At 44.8% G+C, this 23,484-nt stretch overlaps 2 protein-coding genes across 4 annotated transcripts; one reads left to right on the top strand and one right to left on the bottom strand.

Moving 5' to 3' along the window:
* Positions 1 to 1,450: 1,450 nt before the first annotated feature.
* Positions 1,451 to 10,399, bottom strand: abcb10 (ATP-binding cassette, sub-family B (MDR/TAP), member 10). Its single transcript, XM_040167580.2, has 14 exons — positions 9,607 to 10,399; positions 8,830 to 9,036; positions 8,258 to 8,460; positions 7,401 to 7,535; positions 7,001 to 7,147; positions 6,205 to 6,340; positions 6,017 to 6,112; positions 5,458 to 5,667; positions 5,297 to 5,376; positions 5,006 to 5,186; positions 4,616 to 4,659; positions 4,081 to 4,115; positions 3,947 to 4,005; positions 1,451 to 3,827 (listed from the first exon to the last, which is right to left on the bottom strand). Exons 1-14 carry the CDS (start codon positions 10,016 to 10,018, stop codon positions 3,634 to 3,636), a joined length of 2,139 nt encoding a protein of 712 aa, XP_040023514.2. The 5' UTR covers positions 10,019 to 10,399; the 3' UTR covers positions 1,451 to 3,633.
* On the top strand, positions 9,743 to 22,228 carry urb2 (URB2 ribosome biogenesis homolog). Of its 3 annotated transcripts, none has more exons than XM_040167548.2 (12): positions 9,743 to 10,428; positions 11,596 to 11,751; positions 12,007 to 12,183; positions 12,474 to 13,651; positions 13,744 to 13,882; positions 14,021 to 16,544; positions 16,791 to 16,951; positions 17,124 to 17,234; positions 18,439 to 18,681; positions 20,186 to 20,282; positions 20,643 to 20,770; positions 21,970 to 22,228. In XM_040167548.2, the coding sequence occupies exons 2-12, from the start codon at positions 11,626 to 11,628 to the stop codon at positions 22,165 to 22,167; spliced, it is 5,082 nt and encodes a 1,693-aa protein (XP_040023482.2). In that variant the 5' UTR covers positions 9,743 to 10,428; positions 11,596 to 11,625; the 3' UTR covers positions 22,168 to 22,228. The 3 variants fall into 3 exon arrangements, with proteins under 3 accessions (XP_040023482.2, XP_040023502.2, XP_077941203.1); XM_040167568.2 differs by having other exon boundaries at positions 9,934 to 10,074; XM_078085077.1 differs by lacking the exon at positions 9,743 to 10,428 and adding an exon at positions 10,865 to 10,970.
* The last annotated feature ends 1,256 nt before the right edge of the window (positions 22,229 to 23,484 follow it).

Genomic DNA, 23,484 nt, shown 5'->3' on the forward strand with positions numbered 1-23,484 from the left:
GGCTGATCAGGGAGAATATTGCGCAAAAACATCTGATACTATACTATACAAAACGGTGGGAAGTCTAATATTTAAAGCAAATTCTAGATGAAATAATGCTTCATAAGCTTTATTTAAACCTTTGCGTGATCTGCAGCTCACCAAGGTTGTTTGGTGCGGTCGACCTCACTCAACACTTAGCAAGGGTTTTTTTTTCTTCTCCAAAATGCAATTTGCAATTATGCAATTTTTATTTTCATATCGTAAAGGTTTATGTCATTTTTTTTCTAGGCATAAAGCAAATAGATTATCATATTATTTTGTTATGTCAGACTGAAGAGGATCAGAACCTCAGTTCCTGGAGGTCTTCAAATAGCCCAGGCCAGATAGAGTGAAAAGCAAAGGGAACCGCAGCACATGGCTGGAATTGGAAACCCTTGCAGAGGCTGAGCAACACTTGGTGAGCTGCGTGAGGCAGCTTAACCCGTCGCCTGCAGAGCAGGAACAACTGCTGCTGCTGCTTCAGGCGCGTTTGGTTGGTTGGAAAGAGTTTAAGAAGAATTAAGGGACACATATTACTGCTCAAACAGAGACAGAGAGCGAGATCACACTGTCGGAAGGAATCTGGTGAGAATTAACTATCTACATTTAGGTTGTCATGACCATATAAACTGTTAACAAAAGGTCCAGAATGGGCATGAGTTTAAATAAAAAAGGTACTTTGATTTCCGGTCGTTCTTTACAGCATGTATTTTCCTCTTTTATTCCTCTACAGTTTCAAACACGGGGCTGAAACTGATCCAGTTAAATTGGTTAATTGAAGTTTACTCAAGGGATACTCATAGATTCTTAACCTTGGCCACAAGAGCGACAACCACATTGACGAGCAGATAAATCAGTGGACTTCATTCATTTACTGCTTGGATACATGTGGACGGGACAATGTGCAGATTTATTTGCACGAGAACGCTGTCAACGCGACGCGCAGCAGCTGAACAAACACCACTCATTACCAGGAAGTTTTATTTTGGTATGATGGATTGAATGAACAATGATCCCACTAACATGCAGTGAGCAGTGGACAGTAAGCCTTTAAGCTTAAAAAGTATCAAGCAACAGCGCCACCTACTGACAGCATTACACACCGCATGGAAACATGCGGTCCACCTAGGAGACAAAAATACACCGTGACAGTGACTGTTGAGTGAAAAGGTTGAGTTGAACGTGTAAAATGTAAACTGGTGCAGGAAAATACAACTTACATTGAGCAAATGATGGGACTTAAGTGTTTCTCTTCTCCCAATCTCTTTTAGCTGTTCTGTATTTGACAGGGCTTCTTTTTAAGATCTATAAAATAAAATATCTCAACACCCCCTTGAAACTTTACAAATAAAAATGAAAACTAATGACAAAATTAGTCATTTGATTACACTTAATGAACTGATCAACAAACAATACAAACACATACAAATTTATCCCATAAATAGATATCGTGGACATCTCACTTTATTTACCTTTACATATTACAAAGTGTAATAATTTAGCAAACACAAAAACAATACAAAATATATAATAGATCATTTGGAACATATAATTTATGACCCGGATCTGTCATTAAACGTTCAGTGTTTGCTCTACAGAGTATATTATTTCTCTATTTAATTTGAATAAGTAGGGTTTGTTCTTTCACACAGGAACTACAACACATCTCTGGACATGAGATGTTTACCTTCAAATAATGATGAACATGTAAGAAAATGCTAATCTGTTGTGAGTTAAGTGAGAACCAAGAGAGAACATGAGGACTTTCCACAGTGACCTCAGTTAACTGAGAGAACAGAGCTTCCTGTTGCAGCCACACCTCTACGTTTACACATCCAGTGAGTGATTGTGTCGTACACAAACAACATTTAGGCGCTGTCGGTCAACTACCAATGATCAATGTTGTATTCATTCATTTCTTGTTTAAATATCATAGTTCAGAATAATTTCAGTTACCACCCCAATCGAAAACATACAAATAAAAAAAAAAAAATCTAGCATAAGCCTTCAGAGAAATGCACACAAGTATGCAGTCATGTCATATTTGTCGAATGGGCAAAGAAAAACTAGTCTTCAAGTAGAACAGTCATTCATCTTCTACACCTTCAATCCCAGCTGACATCGGGGTTCATCGTCAGTCGCAGGGCTCCAGTACAACATTGTATTAATAATTTATTAATATACCATTTTGGAATAATAGAATCAAAGAAATAATAAGAGTGTTACCAAAAGCTGCTCCAACATGCTATCTGAGCTCTGTTTTAGAAACAGACAGTAATAATATAGCAAAAATAGTTTTAAATAGAGACTTTGATGATATGGGATTCCTTGTAACCTTTGCCGTGAATCAGTGATGTTTCTTGGAGTCTGCTTGTTTCTCACAGTTTTAAAAAACATCAGATCTACAGTCCTTTTAGAGCAGGAGGGGGATTCAAGGTAAACATATTTGCATTTCTGGAGTGGCACTCTGCACCCCGAACAAAAAAAAGGGGGCTTTTCACAAGCAAACATTTCCTTCCGAGTCAGGCCCTCTAAGCCAGCTATAATATTTAGCCGGGTCAGCAGTGTTGTTGCTACCGTGCACGTGGTTTTACAGCCGTTTACAGGGACTTTATTGCTAGAGAAGTGCACGTCCTGTTAACAGAGCATGAAAGAAACACACTGACGGACACAGTGGTCGGCAGTCAGGAGGTTGTAATGTTGCCTTTACAGATTAGAACGAAATAAATCTAAACATATTAGAAAACCCATCCCGTCGTTTAGCAGAGATCAAATTCTTGTGAAGAGAAGCTGACTTACAGGATCAGCTACATTTTTCATGCAAATGTGCATTCATTAATTTATGTCCCGATAGTGTTCGGTCCCGTTTTGCAATGACACAAATAGACACTTTGCTATGCTTGTTAAAGACAAACAAAAAAAACAGACATTAGAAAGGCTCTGCATGTACGCTTCAAGTTTTAAAAATCAATTTGACGTGGACACATACACACATTTACCAGGTTTGTGTACACGACACTGTTTTTAGTCTGGTTCTGAAAATGATGAAAGATTAACAGGAAATATTCTGCACCAAATTCATACCATCACATTTATTTCATTCATTTGCTACTTAAAACCGGACTTGGGGGTTTCCCCAAAATTAGTTGGTAGTGACAGTGGTTTAAAAAAAATGACACGTAGGTAATGAGCTTCTTGTGTGTCTTCGTTATTTCTCCTTTTCACTCAGAACTTGATATTCAGTGTTGAAATAGATATTTAAAAAATAAAGCATCTCTATGAAACTCGTGTTTCAGTTCTCTGCTCTCTGCCGTGGATTAAACCCTCCGTTTCATGCCCTTCGTCTTGTGCTAAACAGTCATTTTAGCGGTGAGAAAACTCCTCCAGCACTTAAGAAAACCCCTTTAATGTTTTTCTCAGTGGTTTTACCTTCTCCTCCTTCTCTCCGTAGTCCTGTAGGGGGCTCCGCTTCCCTTCTGCCCTTTTCATTTTGATTCTTCTTCTTCTCCCCCTTTGCTCCCAAAATTCTGGAAACAAAGTCACTTCCTCCCAGGCACTGACCTCCCGTCACAATGTGCTCCTCTTCCGCTCGTCTTTCCTCCCACCGTCCCGTCAGCGAAGCGCTCGTTTCTGCTCAGCTTGTAGAAACGCCTGTCGCTCCATCAGTTTTCGGAACAGCCCTTCGCTGTTGCCTAGCAACTCAGTGTGCTGCCCACACTCAGCGATGCGCCGCTGGTCCAGAACGGCCACGGCGTTCGCATTCTGGATGGTGGACAGGCGGTGCGCGATGATCACCACCGTCCTCCCTGTTGATTTGGACGAGAGGTGTGGGATATGATGCGCGGCGAGAGAAACAAAGAGAGACATATCGCTGCACCTGTACTGAAAATGTATCCTGAAAACGAAGACAGCGAGAGACGTCTACCTTCCATGAGACGCTCCAAGGCCTCCTGGACCAGGAACTCATTCTCAGCATCCAGTGCACTAATGAAACAGGATTGTATTTAGGGTTTTCTTCAACAAGACCAAAAGCAAGTAAAGTCTCAGTTTCTTTCTCACCTGGTAGCCTCGTCTAACAGCAGGATCTTAGGATTCTGTCGAGAGAGTTAAACAAACAGAAAATAATGAAGGCTGAGACTCAAGTGTAGATCCTGCTTCCGCCTGATATTTTAAAGTTATATTGTAGCTTCTGGTTCAGTGGATGGGATTCGACATGGGACATGGTGCAGCACCCTCTACTCCAGTGTTTCCCACACATTGACTTGCGCCACAGATTCAACACTGGCCGCCACACATTGCGCTTGGTGTATTTTTTTATTTATTTTAACGCTATTTAAATCACGCAGCGTATTCGTTCAGCTGCATTTCCTTTCTCTGCTCTCCCTCCGTTGCTCAGACTTTGCGCACAACGTTTGTGTAGGCGCGAATCCCTGTTTTGTATTTACTGCAATAAAGTTCTGTGTTACAAATTAATATTGAACGAATTATTCCAGTTCAGCGGAACGCCCCCCCCCCCCGGTTGACACACATTGACGATGGATCTGTGGGAAACACTGTACTGTGTGCCACCGTCACCAAATGTTGCTGCACTCACCTTGAGCAGAGCTCTGGCTATTGCAATCCTCTGCTTCTGACCACCTGAGAAGCAAACACACAGGTAAATGGTGTAGACACGAGTCGCTTGTGTGCACAGAGCCACAGTGGTTTATTGACAAAGTACCTAATCTAAAAAACAACTATTTGTCTTGTTGATCAAGATCCAAACCTGAAGTTTTCTTCTTTTTCATTATTAAAAAACAAGTATTAAAATTGTATATGGATGAGTTTAAACCATTCAAAAGGTAGAAATTAGCACACTGAACAAATATGTGTGACATATGAGAGATGGTATCAGATGAAAATGTCCCACGGCTCGTTTAAACCCCCCTACCCTCATTATCAATATAACCCAGCGGTAGATTTAGTCCCCGCCTCAGTTCCTCACCTGACAACAGCACTCCTTTCTCGCCCACTACCGTGCCGAAGCCCTGAGGAAAGGTCTGGATGAAATTAAAGGCGTTGGCCACTCTGGCGGCTCTGTAGATGTCCTCCGTGGTCACAGCGTCTGGGTCCACTGCGCCATATGCGATGTTATCTCTTATGGAGCAGGAAAACAGCACCGGCTCCTGGGAGAGAGGTGGGAAGACAATCTTCACTGAAAGGCTCACAGGCAATTATCGCGTTACGAGAGATCTGTTGTACGGGAACATAAACAAGTGGAGGAAAATGGAATCACCTGGCTGACAGTTCCTATGTGACTCCGGAGCCAATAGGGATTCAGATCTCTGATGTCATGACCATCTATGGTGATGATACCTGCAGAAAAGAGTTCATTCTTAGAGGTCAGGACAGGCATCCGGCTTGATTGAATTCTAGACAGAACAAGCTCGCTCTCACCGGACTGAGGGTCGTACAGCCTGAGCAGCAGCGAGACCAGGGTTGACTTTCCGGAGCCACTCGGCCCCACCACGGCCATGATGCTGCCGGCTGGGACCAGCAGGCTGAGGTTCTGGAAAATCGGAGCCTCGTTACGCGTGGGATAGGCGAAGGAGACATCAGAGAACTCCAACCGACCCTTCAGCTGGTCTGAGGGAAGCACCAGGCCTTCTGTGGAGGAGGGGAGCGATTTATAGAACCACTGTTTACTTATGGGTCTAAATAGAGTCAATTAGGGTAAATAAAAGGAATGAACATGGAAACAAAGCAAATAAATTGCTTTACTACATCTTAAATTGATAATTCTAAATAGTGTGTGTTGATAGGTAGTTATAGAACTGACTGAACGGCGGTCAGTGATAAACAGTTACACAGAGAGAGCTTTGAGAATGAACAACGTGAACCCCTTTGGTAAGCAGGGAAGATACTGATGAGAGAGACAGATGAGAAGAAAACAACACTTTTTAAGTGTTGTGAGGTGATAGTGTTTGCTTGTGTGTGTGTGTGTGTGCGCACTGACCATTTAAAGGAAACTCAGGCTTTCTGTCCAGCAGCTCCCACAGTCTGGATCCTGCTCCGAACCCCTTCATCAGCTCAGAGTAGAAAGTACTCAGGCCTACACACACAGAGACGTCTCAGACACACTGAGTACACATGAGGAGGTTCGGGTACCAGGAAGGTCCACATGCATGTATGCGTGTGCATTACCTGCAATGCTGATGCCCACCCAGAAGGTGTACATGAGGAACGACGAGAGCTCTCCCACCGTCATGTGCTGGCAGGCCATCAGGAGGCCTCCTTTGTACAGCACCGACAGGATCATGATGTTACCACTGAGACCCGTCTGAAACACACATGCACGCAGAACACACACAACCCTGGTTATTTAATTACCGCAACGTCAGGCAAGGCTGCTGCTCCCTGACACGGCAGCTATTATCCTGATTTACAGCCCAATTAGGGAACCTGCTAGATGGGTGAACTGGTCTCTCTGTAGATATCTGGATGAGATTGCAGCGAGCAAGCAGTGCGTTATTTAGCATTTTAAACAGAGAGAGCTTATTTTCACCTACAGACTGAGATGCCCTTCTCGATCAATGCTTTATCATAAGACACAAATATATAAAAACAGGTACTATTTGATACACAGTTTTATTCTATGTTCATTTTGAAGGCTGTAGGATGCACAGAGAATTAGACAGAAAAATGTTAAATGATAAAAAGGTATGAAAAGAAAACACTGGTTGAAGAGCTGTGATCTAAGTTGTTTTCAACCGTGTCTTAACCATTCAGAGCACACAGACGAGTTTTTGTATTCTCTGAATAAGTTTGGAGGTTTAAAAATGTATTTTCGGTGAAACATCCGTCATAGACACCCACGTCAGGTACTGTGGCGTTGTGACAAAACAGGGGCCAAAAAGCAGAAGCCTCTGTGCAATGTCCCATTTCCTAACTGCGAATTTGGTTTGCTTCACCGACGGGACACACAGACACACACACTTACCACCCCAAAGAAGCCGGCTCGTATTACGGCCTCCTTCTTGGCCAGACTGAGGACCTGGTCGGCCTTTTGCGCGTACGTCTTGACTTCCGACAGCTCTTTACCAAAAGCCCTGACCGTCCGCAGGTTGCTGATACGCTCCTCGGCCAACTGCACACAGGCACAGCGTTTTATTACAACATTATGTATTTAAACTCAGATCATTCAATACAGCAAATTAACTCTTATCTGCAAGTGGAATTTAGCCTCACAGGCAGTGTAGCGTTTGTCTCAGATAAACACAAAACAAAGATACACCGACAGTATGGCTTCAAGTAATGAACATACATCTATAGATTATATAGACATGTATAAAAAAGAATGTACAACACAACGTATGAACCATTTGACCCGTTCATTGTACCTGTGTGGCTTGAGCGAGTGCGTCCTGTGTGCGTTTGGAGATGGAGCGAAGGTATCTGCCGTAGACTACGGCCAGACCGGCCACAGGAGGAACGATCAGCAACACAAAGCTCGCCAGACTGGGAGAGACGTAGAACTACCAGAGCAGAGAGAGAAGAAGAAGTTAATGGAAATAAAACGGTAGCAAAGAAAGGAGAGAGGGAAGGAGGGGGAAGGGAGCAGAGGAGAAAGACAAAAGAATGTGTGGACACCACATGACGGGAATTACAAAAATTCCTTCCGCTAACTTGTAGCCTCTTCACACCAGTAAATCGTTGTACTTCCTCGTAAAAGGACAGATTGCGTGTCGTTTGGTTGTATGAATTCATGTTTGAGAAAATACTGGAAGTTAAAGGACCTGTTGGTCAACAAATCTCTTATGCATGAAGGACATTAAACACAGAAGAAGGTAGCGGTCAGATGAGAGTCATTTAAATAGCTGACAATAAGGATCCGTTTGAGCGCTTGTTTTGTCTCTGTGGCTCCGGGTGCGGTCGTCATTCAATATAATCTTTTCTCCTCATGAGGATCGTAAACCTGTTTCCTAAAGAGCAAACAAAGCATACCAAGAAACCCCAACTCCTTCCTTGTAATAAATTCCAAAACAGGGCACAGTGTGAACAGATACAATGATGTGGTTTACTCACTTACTATCTGTGTATTTTCTTATTGGTTCTATTAAAGATCGGACTGACTGCGTGTAAATAATTGTGTCAAATCAGTACTCGATCCATCAATGTATCATGAATGAACCCCAGTGAGTCCTCATTCGGATCCCTCCTCAGCAGCACAGCGGTGGCCTCCGAGGGCCGTGCTCACCATCATACTGACACCGGCAGCTGCCTGGGCGACGGCCCTCAGTCCATCGGAAAGGTTGTCGGTGATGGAACGGCCCACCACGGCTGTGTCAGCGGAGAGGCGGTTGATGAGCTCGCCGGTCCGATTCCTGTCAAAAAATGCCACTTCCTGTCTGAGGATGGAGGAGAAGACGCCGGTTCGGAGATCACGAACAATCTCTTGGCCTGAAGAGAGAAAAGAGAAGACTTTGGTGATGAAGACAGGGATAGGAGACCGTTGCAATAAGATTTTCAGTTTACCAAGTGAATTGATTCCATCCGTTGTAAGTGATTCATGATTCAAGGCAATCTTTCACTGAAAATTCACATAGAGTTTGGATGCATCTTGACAAATACGGATAGTTACATCTACCTAATAACATTATTGAGCACATTTCTTTCAGGCTTTGTTGGCTTGTGATGGCTATTTATCACTAAATTGGTCCTTTTGGAAAGCTGTTGTTTGTTAGCCTTGTTTAACTCAAACACTTGAGACAGGGGAAGACATATGCAATGTAGTGTAGTCATATTTTATGTATATGATCACCAGATCACCTGCGGTCTGCATGAGGTAGACTCGGGCAGCGTTGGCCGCCCCACCACACAGGAACACTCCCGTCAGCATGATACATAATGATGTGAGGGAGGCTGTCATTGTCTCTGTGTCTGTTCCAGTGGTGTAAATAGTGTCGATCACTTTGCCCAGGAAGAAGGGAGCCGACATGGTTACCGCACTGGAGACAGTCAGGAATCCCAGAGCAGCTGATGTGGAAAAAAACAATATGTTAATTCAAATAATAGTGGAAAGAAAAAAAAAAAACAGGGCCACAATTTATGGAAGGAAGTGAAATGCATTCTTTGAAGGGGTTGCGCAGCAAAAACTGATGTTAGATACTTGGGATTTTTTTTAAAGCTTGAAAGTAATATAAAGGCATGAAGGGAGGGAGACATGAAAACTACAACGTGGTGTGAACGATAAGAAAACCTAAGAAACTACTGCTGATATGCATCCAAGGGTCATAAACAAAATGAATACACGTCTCTTTATTTTAACTTGGATCTAATACTGCAGTGATTTAGAACATTAGACATGAAATAGCTGCTCGTATATAAGACCAGCTAGAACAAGCAGAAATAATTTACTCAAAGAGGTCACTGTTTGTATATAAAAAAAATAATGCTAAACAAAGTTCCCTCTAATTTTGAGGTGAAGTGAAAAAAAATGGAGACTAATTGCACACTAGATTAAAGCACTAAAATCTGTATTGGAAGTGCAACACGTTTTCTACACTGGGACAAAGGGACAGGGTGAATAAACACACGCAGTTTTACCTGACAGTCTCCATCTCGCCGGGTGAGCGAGCCGCAGAATCCTCCTCGCGTCGTCCAGCGGCACCGCGGACGGCGCGCGGCGGCTCCCCGCGTCCGCCTCGCTCTTCACCGGCGAAGGCGTGGAGGAGGCGGCGGAGGAGGAGGAGGCGGCGAAGGCAACAGGTGTGCGCGAACGGAGCACGGAGAGACCCGCGAGTGGACCGCGGAGCGACAGGGACACGAAAGGCCCGCCGGAGGAGGAGGACGACGACGACGACAGGAGGAAGCCCGACGGCTCGACCCCGGTCGCCTGCCTCTTCCTCCGCGGGGCCGCCGAGAGGGAAAGGCGGTGCTCCAACCACAGCGTCCCCGGCGTCAGTTTGGACACGTGAACTCCGTGCGAGCACCTCGACAGGCGAATCAAGAGCCGCATGGTCCGAGCTGGATTGCGGATAGTCAAGGAGGTGTAGGTGGTGTCCTTAGTGGTCGGTAAGATTCAGGGACGTTTTACGTGTCAAGTCCACTGTGAGAAAAACACATGTTAGCTCTTTAACCAGTAGGTCAACGCACCGCATCCGTGGCCCGAGCAGCTGTGTGGCTTCCCGCCGCTACATTGTCGAGTTTAGACCGTTAATTTGTATTTTATCTGCGCCTCACAGCCGCCTTCACCCCGTGTTTATCTCTTATCGCTGAACAGCTAACAACACCCCGCCTGTCACTGTCATCTGTCGCTGAATATGGGGGTTGGCAGGCGGGTTAAGTGGAGACCAAACAGCCGAAGACCGACTGAAACCAGATCCTCTGTGAGAATAGCAGCTTTTCTTCCTGGAAAGAGTCAAAGAGGTGAAAAAAAGAGAGAGGTGACCCTGGTTTCGTTCTCATGTAATGTTACACACGATTCCTCCTCTCGACGGGATGATTCAATGGCTGACGATGTAAGCAAACTTTCCCAGGCATAACCAAACGCACCCAGATCGTCATTTCAAAGCCCTAAGGAAGGCACGTCTTTAGAGAATGAGTTGTGAAAAGGCCCAAAACAAATGACATCATTAAATTTGAACCCAAAGAAAAACAGATGTATGTTATTTTCATATAGCGCATACAGAGACAAGAAAACGATGACATCAGATATGAGCTAAATTGTTGTTTTGACAAGTTTTCTAGGACAACTACTTTTTCATTAATTTCTTAAATTACTGATGATTATTAAAAAAACAGAGAGAAAAAACTCCATTAATTAGTTCCTGCGATGAGTCAATTTTGACGGGTAAGAGCATAACGCGATACATCCACTCTCTCGATTGCTTCTGCCTGCCTGATGGACGGGGTGAAAGTTGAAAGTTCGTCCACAACTGAAAACAGCAGGCACGTGCGGTTACAACGTCGTAAGTTACGTCTAATTAACTAAGTTCGCACAAGTGTATATAACTTCTCAAGGGACACCAGATATCAGAGATGAGTCGCTTGCGTGCGGACAACGAAAAGCTCCAGCGCTAACAAACCAAAACAAAGTGCCTTTGACTATAATACGGACATGCTAACCTAGCTAGCTAGCTAACGAAGCATGCCGGTTTTTGATAGAGGGAAACATCTGTTCCGTGGTTTTAACCTTTTGGTGTTGAAAATGTATGTTCAAAAGATATCATCGCAAGCTCACTGCTAGTACGAGAGAAATATCTCTTTTTCAGCCCCATGTGGGCGTTTGTACATGCATTACAATGTAAACACCTATGTCCATCGTTATGTCAGGGGATCAGGAAACATTTATTACCAAAATATGTTAGACATACAAGGACTTTGACTTGGTGGAATATAACTAGTAGCATTCCCTTACACTCTTTATCGCTATTAAATACAATACAATATTCACCAACAATATGACTATACTAATATACACATTATTTTAATAAGTCAAACGACAAGATCCATAAAATATTTGTAAAATTACTTTTATAAATATTTACATTTGCTCCCACTGACTCTTAACTCTTCTCCATCCCCTTTCTTCAGGCTAGAACAGCAGGATCACCGGCTGCAGCGATGGCTGCTATTTACTCCGGTATCCACCTGAAACTGAAGAATCCTCACACTGCGTGGGTGGACAAGTTAAAATTGGCACGTTTTGCCTGGGTCTCCACGCAGTGTTTGCTGCCTAACAAGGAACAGGTAACCACTGAAGATGGATAACAAGATGTTTTATCCTCATAGAATCATGATGACATTCAGATCACATCCAGAATGCAGAACAAGACACAGACTTGCATTCAGATTTTTCAATTTCAGTAAATAAAATCAAGTTCATTGATTTGAGTTGTTTTTTAAAAAAAAGCATCTGTGTCACTTCTGAAGTAGGAATTTAGGAGCACAATGTAAATGTCTACCACCTTCCATGTCTGCCCCCCTCCCACATTTCCACTGTAGGTGCTGTTGGACTGGTGCATCCACGCACTGACAGGCTGGTACAATAAGAAGGTGGACTTTTCACAGAATGTTCTGGAAGGACTCTGGTTTTATTTGGACGACCTGCTTCACAGCCGAAAGCTCCGCTCTCTTCTTAAGCACGGCAAAACCATCAGCCTGAGACGCAACATGGCACAGGTGGGCTCGGAATACTTCAAAAACAACAACTACTTAAATGTTGAGTGGGGTTTGTAACCCAATGATACCGCTTTTTTAATTTTACTCATGGTCTCATATTGGACGATTGCTTCGGCTGTAGTACAAAGAGTACAACGAGCAGTGTTTCCCCAAGCACGACCCCACCCCCGATATGTGCGCACATGCACATGCATGCATACAAAGTTGTAAACCATGGGGAGACACCGAGGAGCATTGTCATTGTTATATGAAGGTTTTTACTGACACCTCTTTTCTCTCCGTGCCTCTAGCTGCTGCTGGACCGTCTCCAGGAGTGTGCAAGTATTGGCCTTAAGTCTGTGGTGTGTATGTCCACAGTGCTCAGTGTGTGTCAGGGCCTTCTCTCTTCTCCTGCGCTCTCATCGGTCTTCACCACCAAGTATGAACTGATTTTGGATCTCCTGGCTAAGCTCTGCTCCCTGGCCTGCCGTGAGCTACAGCAGTCATTGCTCACAGAACCCCTGATGACTGAGTCCGTCACATGTCAAGATGAGCTGATGACGGAGTGTCTTCAACCTCAGCCTGCTAGCGATTTGGAGAGTTCCCTAATTGTGGCGGTCACCAAAGATTCTTCAGATCAGCCAGAGTTCGATGCGAATAAGTCGTCTCCAAAGCCAAAGGAAAACATCCATTCGGCCAATCTGTTTGAGGTGTTGCTTCAGGTGCTGTCGTGTTATTTGTCTGTCCAGCGACAACAAGCCAATCCTAATCGGGTCTCGACCATGGTGACCAACCAGCTGATCCAACCTTTAATACTGCTCCGACACCTGCTGACATCTGGGGATTTTGCACGCTCTCTCACACATCTGCGCATCAGTCAGCATCTGTCCAGAGACATCCGCATCAAGATAGAGTCCATCCTTCAGTTAGCGCTCTTTCCCTCTGAGCACCTGACCTTCTACAAGGAGGAGCTCCTTCCATCGAAAGAGGAATCTGGGAAACGCGGCCTTGGAGGGGGCAGAGGCCCCTTGAAGCCGGTCAGTGCCATACTTTCCAAACTGAATGCTCGGGGCTACTGTGAGCCGTCTCTACACTACAGCGTGAAGTCGAACACATTGCCTCTGCTGTTTAAGTTCTTTCTGGAAAGCTACGCAAAGGAAAGGGGAAGTGAGGAGGCCCATAGGATGCTGTGCTTTTATTTCCTCGCCAGGTTGGTCCCGGCCTTGGAAGTATGCCTTGGTGAACAGTTACTATCACCTGCCAATGCAGACCGGCCCGCCTCTGTGTCCCCCGAGCAGACGTCTCCCCCACTCCCCCTCAGCTCACCAGAGAGCTGGAGCCTGGCTCTGCTGGCTGTGGAGTCCCTGCTGAGCCAGGCGCTGTCAGCGGATATTTACAATGTAGCAGCAGACAGGATCAGATATGAAGAGGTCCAATTCAAATTTTACAGAGCTTTGGGGCAAATGCTCTTCAACCAGGCCCAGCCGAGGTAAACAAAAACTGCGTGTGTCTGTTTTTAAATGATTTGTTTTACCTATTTCTTTGTCATACAGTGAAAATGTTCCCTGTGTTTTCCTACAGGATCCCAGCGTGGTACCGTTGTTTGAAGATGCTGCTGAGTCTCAACCATCTTATTCTTGAACCCGATGTGGACCAGCTGTTATCTTCAGCCTGGGTTAATTCTGGGTGCATGGAGGCACGAGTGCAACGGGCCAGACAGGTCTTGATTTAAATCCTAAATTGCATTCTGTATTTATAGAATGATTTAAATGAACTAAGAACTTGCAAATGCAGAATTTCAAATGGTGAAATTTAAGAAAGATTTGTGTCGACTGAGATAGTGTTTGTTTCCCAACAGCTCGTGGTGTGCAGTCTCCTTCAAACTTACACCAAGCTCCGTCAGCTGCCTCGCCTGTTCTCTGAGCTCCTGTCTGTGATCTGTCAGCCAGCACTACACGGCTTACAACCTCTTCTGCTGCCTGAGAGCGTCTCCGCCTCGCTCAGGACTTGTCTTCTGGACATTCCCGCTTCCCAGGGCCTAGAGATCTGCTCATTGGTGTTGGAGAGCATCAGGGAATATATACTACCTGGCCTGATGAGGGAGGAAAGCGAGACAGAGAAGATGGAGATTGATGGGGAAGGGAATGGTAAAGGGGAGAATGAAGAAATAAAGGTGGCCCTAGAGCGAGAGGATGCATCTATGAAGCTGTTCTCCCTCAGCCACTTGCTTCATGTGGTTTTGTTTAGTCTGAAGACTCTAGACGGTACCTCTCCTCTTCCTGTTGTCAGGCAGGGTAAGGGTTTGATGGAGGCGATTCAGCAGGTAGCCAATGAGTTGCTGCTTCTGTTGTCAATCGAGAACAAGGCTGGAAAAGCTAATGCAAGGTCAGTTAAAGGGACACCGAGAAAAGGCAAACGCAGTTTTAAAGAGCCGGAGAGAGAGTGTAAGGTGGGATCACTGTGGGAACAGAACACTCAGGAGGCAGCGCTCCTCCTCACATACACCTTGGTGGAAGTAGACACCCTCTTCAGCATCCACTGCAGCAAATTTACACCTCTCCAGACCTCTGCATCAAGTGATACTGAAGACGATGCTGCGGTCCTAACCCACATGCAAAAACTCCTATCTGGGGAAATTGTGCCAGTGAGTCTGCAGCCCTCCTGCAGACCCATGAGCTGTTTGCTGCTCAAACTCCTCACTTTGCAGCAGATGAAGAAAGCTTTGTTGGATACGGCCTTGCTCTCTAAACCCGGCACCGCAGCACAGCTGAACACGGCGGCTCAGTTTATTTTGGGTAAATCCGAGTTGCAGTCGAGTCCGTACGGAGAGCAGGTATGGGACGGGCAGATAGCAAGTGTGAACGCCAGCTCCTACCTTGTAGCACGCTGGTATCTGGTCACATCCAACCTCCCTTTGATTGCTCCCTACCTGAGCGGAGAGGACGTGGGCTGCGTGGCAGACCTTCTCGTCAATTCACTGCTGAGCAGGCAGGCGGACGAAGGGAAGGGCCGGCGCGCCGGCTGTCTCACCGTCTCTCTCGTATCTTCGCAGCTTCTGCAAAGCCCAGTTTTGGCTGAGCTGCCTTCACTCTTCTCTGCCACAATGTGTTCCCTCACACAAAGGATTGTCGGTGTTCTCAAGGCTGCTCATGTACCCAAGGTCTGTCCTACTCTCCTGAAGTTTCAGGAGGAAGAAATAGGAGCGAGTGCTTCAGAGAGGGAGGCCAGTCAGCCCCTCATGGCCACACACAGAGAGGCTATAGTCGAGGATATATTGGCCTCCTCAAAGACTGGAGAGGCGTTTGTGTTTCTGAGTGACACACAGAGCAACAAGCTGGTAGACCTACTCCAGATCTTAAGCAACCTTAACCCAGATGGGATGAACTCTGAGGATCTCTCCTCTATTTTCCTCCTCCTCTCCTTCATGCTCACCTGCACCTCTAGTCAGTTGGATCAGGTGGACCCTCCTGGTTCCGGAGATTATGCCCTCTTCCTGCTCAAGCTGCTGGGGGTCATAACTCGTGTCCTGGAAGGTAGAAACTTCCAAAGTGTTTTGAAGCTCATCCATGGTGGGACGTTGCTGCAGGCTTCTGTGTCCTCGCTCCTCTGGCTTAGCAACAATGGACGATTCAGAGCCACAGGCGGCTCTGAATGGTTGGATTTTATCAAAGCGGCGCAGAGCTTCATCAGGACCTTTGTCCAAATGATTATAATCCGAAACAGCAGCGTTCGACTCAACCTAGACCAGTTTGCCTCCTATCTTACCAGTAAGGAGATGGCAAAGGCGCAAATTGTGCCTTCCAGTTCCGCTCTGGCAGATAAGCCAGATCCCAGAGCGTGCATTCTGTCTGTTCACCTCCTGCTGGCATCGCTGACCTCTTTCTCGCAGGCAATGACCTCTAACCTGGGAAGAAGTAAACAGCTGGATCAAACTTTGACTCAAATGATCGCAAGAACGACTGCTTCACTGGGACCAGCTGTTGAGTCCGTCCTAAAGCCCCAAACTGTCGGTCAGTCAGTTATCCAACCTGCGAGCATCCTGGGCCAAGCCTTTATGGTAGAAGTCGTTACCGTCATGTTGGACTGTGAGCTTTCCTCCCATTCAGTGGGGGGTGCGAACAAGCAGGACGACACCCAGCTCCCCCTGAGTCACGTGACCCTCTATCGGGGCTTCTGCCAACAGATTTTCAAAGAAATAAGTTGCGCCCCCAGGCCGTTGGACTTCCTGGTTTCTTCTCTCCATTTCCTGTCTGCTTACTACAAAGCAGTGGAGGAGACGAGTGGAGAGAGGGAGGAGACTCAAGGAAAGGAGAAGAAGGCAGGAAAGAAGTTGGATGTGCTGTACATGCAGATACTGCAGAACGTGCACAGACTGCTGACGGGTACGTGGACATTGCTGCAGAACCATCATATCATATCATATGTGGTGTCAGTGTTTTTCTTCCATTAATCTCCTCTGCATGTTGCACATAGTGACAACGGATTTTATCTAGTTCGACAACTGTTTGTGTTGAAATAGTCCATATCACAAAATACATTTGAAGGAAAGTCTCATTGTGGATCACACTGCATGGAGATTTGCATTCTGTGTATGTGTGTACTTGATTGTGGCACGTTTTTGCTTTCAGCTTCCTGGCTTTCTGAGAGTGACGTTGGTGAGCTGAAGCCAGCTCTGCAGGAGCTGCTACGCCACCTGCTGGAGAAAAGCACCACTGGACGCTTCAACCTCCTGTTGCTGCTGATCAGAGAGGGACTGGTCACTGGCAAGCTAAGGGCAGGAAACCACCGGGTGAGGCTCAATCCAGATCCCCTTTACGTCTAGTCTGATATTCTAATACTCCTGAGACTGTTCAGATGGGTTTAAATAGAACTACCTTGTTGTTTGCCCAATTAATTGTATTGGCTGTGACGTTGATTATCTAGTATGTAATCTGTTTTCTCACTCTTTTACTGTTCTTCAGGAGGTGCTACCTGCCACAATCATCACCGAGCTGCTGTCGTGTTGTCAGTTACCTTCGCCCTGCACTAAAGCTTTGTGGCTCATTGCACCACAGATAATTTCTGCTATGGTGGTGAGAAACACTCACTGACTTCAGTAGGCATATACACAAATATGCAGATGTTTGTCTTAGACAAACAAACCCGCTTGAACAAAGGTCTGGGAAATGTGTTGTTGCCATCAGGAATTGTTTGACTGCATACAAACCTCATACTGTACATGCTGAAAATTTTAAATCACTGGACTGAGGAAGTACTGCAGTAATATTTGCAAAACACACATTTGTGTGAGGCTGTCATTTTTGGGGTAAAACGGAATAGTAACTGAATACTGCATCTGTAGGATAGAAGTATTTCTCATTTAATTCATGTTAAGGTATAAATAGTTATTTCAGGTAAATCATAAACCACCCATTCTCCATATGACTTGCACAGAAATGTTAACACAAGCAGAAGTCAGTAGCATGTGGAATATTTCATAGTTTGTCCTTGAGCCAGTAAACATTTCAGTGACAATGTGCTGAAAGTACGCGAGCCGCCGTCTCCAGTGACTCGCGGTCCAGTGATTTCCGTTGAGCGGCCTTTTTTTCATACTAACTTCCACTGAAGCTCTTTTTGGTCAATGTGTTTTCCATCAGGCTGCTGCTGGTAGGAGCAGACAGAAAACACAGCAGTCTGCTTAACCATATCTCTCTCTCACACACACACACACACACACACACACACACACACAGTAATATGCTGTCTGTTTCCCCACACTCACTATGTCCATGTAATGTAATCTGTCTGATCCATCTTAATTTTTTTCTTCCACACTTTTTGTTTTTCTTTAGAGGTGTGGGAGAAGAACCGTTTTAACCTACAAATGCCTGTTAAATAATAAAGCAGTAGAATAAGTACAGATAAGTGCTGTAGCTGAACCAGTAAAGTTCAATCAAACTGTTGTAGAGTTGGATTGAACTCATTTATACTACTGGATATACCTTGGAGTCTAGAAAATTAACTGCTGCAGAAATAACATGAAAAAATGAAAGTAGTTGTTTATCTGCTGATTTAGAGGATTGAAGAAACCGACGTTAATAGCTGAATACAACAATGAAATGGTCTTTTCAAAGATACTGAATCATTCTAACCGCAAGAGGCTTCTCCGAAACAAAATATATTAGGCTGATGGTTCCAACATGCTTGACATGTTGTGTGCAGCCATTTCTCTTGTGTCTGAATGTTCCCCTCTTCTAACTCTGTGCGTGTGCACATCTCCCCCTCTCTGTGTTACAGTTCCTTGTAAAATCGTCCGCTCAGGACGTCTCGCTCACCCTTCCCTTTACCATTCCTACGGTGACGTCAATGACCTCACTGCTGCGCCAGGGGGAGGGGCGCATCACCAACCCTCACCATGTCATATTGGTCCTCGGAGCGCTCCAGTTGGTGCCCCTCAACCATTTGACCCCGTCCGTCTACCAGTCGGCATTCCTGGCCGTCCATGAGGCGCTGTTCGCCATCATCCAGTGTCACCCTCAGGTAGGAGGAGGGCCGGTGGGTGAGGCTGAATAGAGGAGAAAGAAATGACATGAGAATGAATGAATCGAGGAGGGGGGGGAGCAGCGTGTAGCCATGAGTATGTTAGACAGCATCACAAAGGACGGAGAGGCTGTTAAAAAGGCTGATGACACATCTGTTCAGTCAGTCCTGTTCAGGGCCACCCATTTCCATTTCCCAATGATGGTGCTCTCTATAGTAAAGATGACATTGAAAATGTTTATTTGAATTTCTTTGTATTACATGTGTATTGAAAGGTTTCACGTTTAAAAGGAAATTATACATATTTTTAAGAATATCTGAACCAATTGTGCCGCCCCCCACTTACTAACTCTTCTATAATGAAGTTCATTATAGCTCTAAGCTGCTGGATGAAATACCTGCTTTGAAGAAAATGTGGTTTTAAACTCTGCTGCTGAGCCCACTGGATGCCTCGGAGGAATGTCTCTTTTGAAGAAAGGATGCTGCAAATCATGCTGCAGCTGCACGAAAACCTTCTCAAGTCAATTTCTCAGCCTTTACTGCTAGTGCGTTCATTGCACTTCAAGTGTCAAAAACAAAATCCTTTTCTTTATCGAGACATTTTTACTGGAAATGCAACACATTTAAATGGGAATCCACATTCCAGCCAAAACACAAACTGTTGCTTGGTTTACACGTTACATATGTTATGGTGTTAATGTGATAATTCTCAAACGAGGCATCTGCGTTGAATCAAACGGGGCAAGAATAAGCTAACTGGTATCACACGTGTGAGCGGACAAAAGACACGGTAAAGGAGGTAAAAGTGAGGGGAGAAGCAAAGAAGCAGCAGGCGCAGAGCAAAAGAAGAGAGTATCTGAATGCGGTGCACAAGGGAAGTTTGCAGGTAAAGTAAAGAAGAGCAGAGTGAGAGGAGGAGGGAGGTGAGCTGGCGTGCAACGGTGGTTGGCATGGAGCTGGTTCAAGTCAATGGAAACTATTACCGAGCTCCAATTAGAGCTGTGACATCATCTGTCCTCGTTTGCATTCTCTCTGGCCCTCGCTTCATTTCCCCGCTGTAGGCCTTGAATGGAGAACAGAGAAAGGTGTGGACAAATATGCAAGCGGGAATCCAACATCGGTCATTAATTGGGCTGTATGTTTATGACTCAAGCAGTGAAAAACGATGCCATTTGATGATGTTGCAAAGGGTTTTTCTAGGTGATGGCATAACATTAGGTAGAAATGTTCGGCAGGTCTTCCGCACAAAGGATGTATCCATCACTGCATGTGATTTACGTTTCCTTAAACATGAACAAAGTTTGAAATGGCAGGCTGGAAACCGGGAGGAGGAAAACGGGTTCCGATTGTGACTCAACCTGCCCAACTTCTCGGCTGCGAGTATTTTTTCAGCATTTAAAGGGAGAAGAAAACGAACAACTCTTTAGCACATTAGTGGTTCATTCTAAACAATTGTACTCCAAATGTTTTACGTTATATTGTACGTGTGCTGTGTTGTTTTTAGGTGATGTTGACCGCAGCCCCGTCATTCTTAAACATCTTCTATCGTCTGGTGGCGTCCATCATGCAGGAGGGTCGGCAGAGAGGAGACGCTGACACAGGTGACACTTGGACTAATTATAGATTTATAATCTGTACCATAAGTTAATGGGGGTGAATAAATGTTGAATAAACTAGACACATTTATTCACGGGCTTTGGAGTCTAAATCTGTTACAAAAATCTCTACTTCGTCTACACAAAAATTGTTGTAAGCCATTCAGTCTGCTCTTTTAAAAAGCCTGAAAAGTCTATTCTGTGCTCCTCTAATAACCTCAATGCTTCATGACTTCATTGTTAATTTGATACGTTGGCCTCTTGGATACGTGGGAGGGGAAGGTATCTAAATTGATTTAAACAAAGAAGAAATTGTTCTCACATGAGAAAAAGTTAACCTCAATCTCTGTTTTCTTGAACGTCCAGATGGTGACGTTTATCTCCAGTGCTCCAGGTTGATAGAGAGGATGTACTCTCACATTGCTGCTACAGCGGAGAGCTTCACCACACTGTCGGCCTTCATGGTGGCTCAGTATGTCACAGAGCTGCAGAAGGTACACACACACACTCCCAGAGAGACAGTCAACGTGGTTCCTCATCCAAAACCCTTCTGTCGCCCCTGCTGATTTTCCACAGCTGTTAGTGACACATACATGCATACATACATACATGCATGAGGCTGCAGGATCTCAGCTGATCCTTTGATCCAGCACAGTTATTCTTTTCGTGCTGGCAAGAATCAGCCGGGCGGACTGACTCGAGAATTTCCACAAATGTGAGTGAACGGGTCCAGGGTTACTGTAACTTCATGTGCTTTAGGCGAGAGGAACCCGCAGAGCAGTGAGTCACGTCTGGTTGGCGAACGTGGCTCCTCTCGGCTACCAGACGGTATTTAACGTGACGCCAACCCGACTCAGCAGTTTCCACCTTTAAGAGGAACACATGAAAGTGCCCGTCCAGACAGACGGGAAGACGCACAGAGAGACAGGCAGACACTGTGAGGAAGGAGGTGTTTGTGTCCTTTTCATGCTCTGTGTGAATCATCTAATGATGCTGAACTGGAACTCCTAAGATTTGGACCTCTTTGTGTGTCTGAGGTCATTTATTTGTCTCTGTGTAGGAGCTTCTTCTCGTGGCTCTTAACCTGAACTGAGCCGCCTGTGCAGCCTCCAGGTGTTATTACAGCGAAGTGGAGCATAAAACATTTTTATGCAGTTTGTGAATTAAGGGATTTGCCTCAAGTGACCTGCTGTTTTATTGAAAACCATAATAAAAAAGTGCTCTTGTGTTTGAGCTTTGCACTCTCACAACATCGTCAGACTTTTCAAGAAAAAGCGTTTAGAGTCAATGCACCAGAATTGGAGATTGTAACTCTTATTCCGTGCCTTTCTTCTGCCCCGAGCTGCCGGCTTCAATCAGAGATGAGGGGCGACACAACTTATATTTTTATTGACCAAAAAAACTCAAACTTGTCTGCCTCAACAGACCCGTTATACAAGAAAAGGGGGGGGGCAATGAAACAAAGTCACGATGTATGTTGAAGATCTGAGGACGGTGGTCCGGCCAACTGTACAAGCAACCATGTGTAAGACTTGGAGTATAAAGTAACGGGGATGAATACCCACACACTGCTTTACAGATTTACTCTGTGAGGGAATTATGAAACAAAGATATTAGTCAGGAAATGGATACGAACGTTGTTTGACCTCATCATTTAAACTTCGTCCCTCCTTGTGCTTGTTGGCCTCGTCAGGTTACTCTGCGACCGGACGTGAAGCTGCATCTAACGGAGGGCATCTATCGGATACTGGACCTGTGCAAGGAGCAGGATATCAAGTTCCTGACGGCCGGCCTGCAGATGGGAGTCAGAGAGGTGTTTAATGAGCTGTACAGCAGCTACACCCACTACCACAAAGCACAGAGGCAAGGAGAGGACAAGTACACTGTTTGAGCTGTTGCAATGTTCAGATTTCCATTGGATTCAATTAGAATAAATGTTCTTGATATGGAAAGACTCTGTGTTCAGTTTCTGCTTTTCAATGAGAGGAAGCTTTGGGATATTTTGAATTGAGACTGTCGGCTTGTGGATAGAATGTGGTGTTTAAATACAGTCGTCACCGGTCAAAATTGTACATCCCTTTTGTTGCTTTGAATTCTGCACATGAACACAATAATCAGTAAACAGACATACAACACGGCAGCATCCCTAAAGTAAAACAAGGTTTATACCCTCACTTATTGGACTATTTGAATGCATAAAGCTGATGAGATGAGTTATTTAAGACATCAAAAATGATCATTTTACTGAACTAGTGCATCAAAGTTATATTGGAAAGACTTTATGTAACCTTGTTTCTCCAAAGAACGTCATTGTATAGGATTGATAAATCTAGTCAACCGTTCACACAGAAATGGCTTTAACACACGAGCTCCTGCAGCGACTCTTAGAAGCGTGACCTTCTGTTCTCACTTGTCTATTGGCTCCTCTAAAAACTGAAGTCTAAGGTTTGGTCATCGGGTTATGCAACACATCAGTGTCCTGGTCCTTAACTAAATAGTATAGAACAATGTTCAAAGATCTGTGACATGTGACCATGTGACCGCCCCTGTCGCTGGACTTAACTTGAGTCTTTTGTATGATAATGAATAAAGATAATTTGCCTCATTAGTTGTCGTTCTGCTAAAATTTGATAAATGAAAAGTCTCATTTGCACTTCTGGGCTAGATGTTGAAACGTTTGTCATAGTTTGACTAAATTTCAAGGATTATTGAGATTTAAATTACTAGATTTATGTTTTAATCCAAAAGACCGATAATTAACTGTTCAGGATTATACTTCTACACAGTAATGGTTGGTTATGAGTTGCATACGTGTCAATCTTTATTCAGTATAACTAATTACAGCCACTACATTTTGATCATAATTACCCACAAGCTCACAGCAAAGGGACAAACCTGTGGCCTCTTCTATTGCCGGGAGAGCAGAAAGCCAAACGGTTCTTCGGGGGAAATTTGAGACCCTCGTAACTGAGGCAAAGGGCAAAAAGATACAAAAGCTCTTAGCACCGTGCTGCTAAATGTGCACATCTGTTTCGCCGCTCTGACATTGGTTTGACTTGCATCCATCCATGCGGTAACACTACTGTGGGTAACATAAACACACCGAGTCTCTCTTCAGACCACCGTAGCAGCAATGAATTAAAGTGTGTGTGTGTGTGTGTGTAAGACTACTTACTGGGACACTCTGGAGGCACAGCACAAAGCGGGT

This window comes from Gasterosteus aculeatus, chromosome 12, assembly GCF_964276395.1.
Source record: "Gasterosteus aculeatus chromosome 12, fGasAcu3.hap1.1, whole genome shotgun sequence".
NCBI lineage: Eukaryota > Metazoa > Chordata > Actinopteri > Perciformes > Gasterosteidae > Gasterosteus > Gasterosteus aculeatus.

What these genes read in the sequence shown, in the direction of transcription:
- abcb10 (XM_040167580.2), bottom strand. Translation starts at nt 10,018, where the DNA reads ATGCGGCTCTTGATTCGCCTGTCGAGGTGCTCGCACGGAGTTCACGTG. An exon ending in CTACCTCATGCAGACCGCAG is followed by an intron (nt 8,461 to 8,829) that starts GTGATCTGGTGA and finishes TTCTCTCTTCAG; the next exon opens with GCCAAGAGATTGTTCGTGAT. An exon ending in GGTGGGCATCAGCATTGCAG is followed by an intron (nt 6,113 to 6,204) that starts GTAATGCACACG and finishes CTGTGTGTGTAG; the next exon opens with GCCTGAGTACTTTCTACTCT.
- urb2 (XM_040167548.2), top strand. Translation starts at nt 11,626, where the DNA reads ATGGCTGCTATTTACTCCGGTATCCACCTGAAACTGAAGAATCCTCAC. An exon ending in TAAGGGCAGGAAACCACCGG is followed by an intron (nt 16,952 to 17,123) that starts GTGAGGCTCAAT and finishes ACTGTTCTTCAG; the next exon opens with GAGGTGCTACCTGCCACAAT. An exon ending in TCATCCAGTGTCACCCTCAG is followed by an intron (nt 18,682 to 20,185) that starts GTAGGAGGAGGG and finishes TGTTGTTTTTAG; the next exon opens with GTGATGTTGACCGCAGCCCC.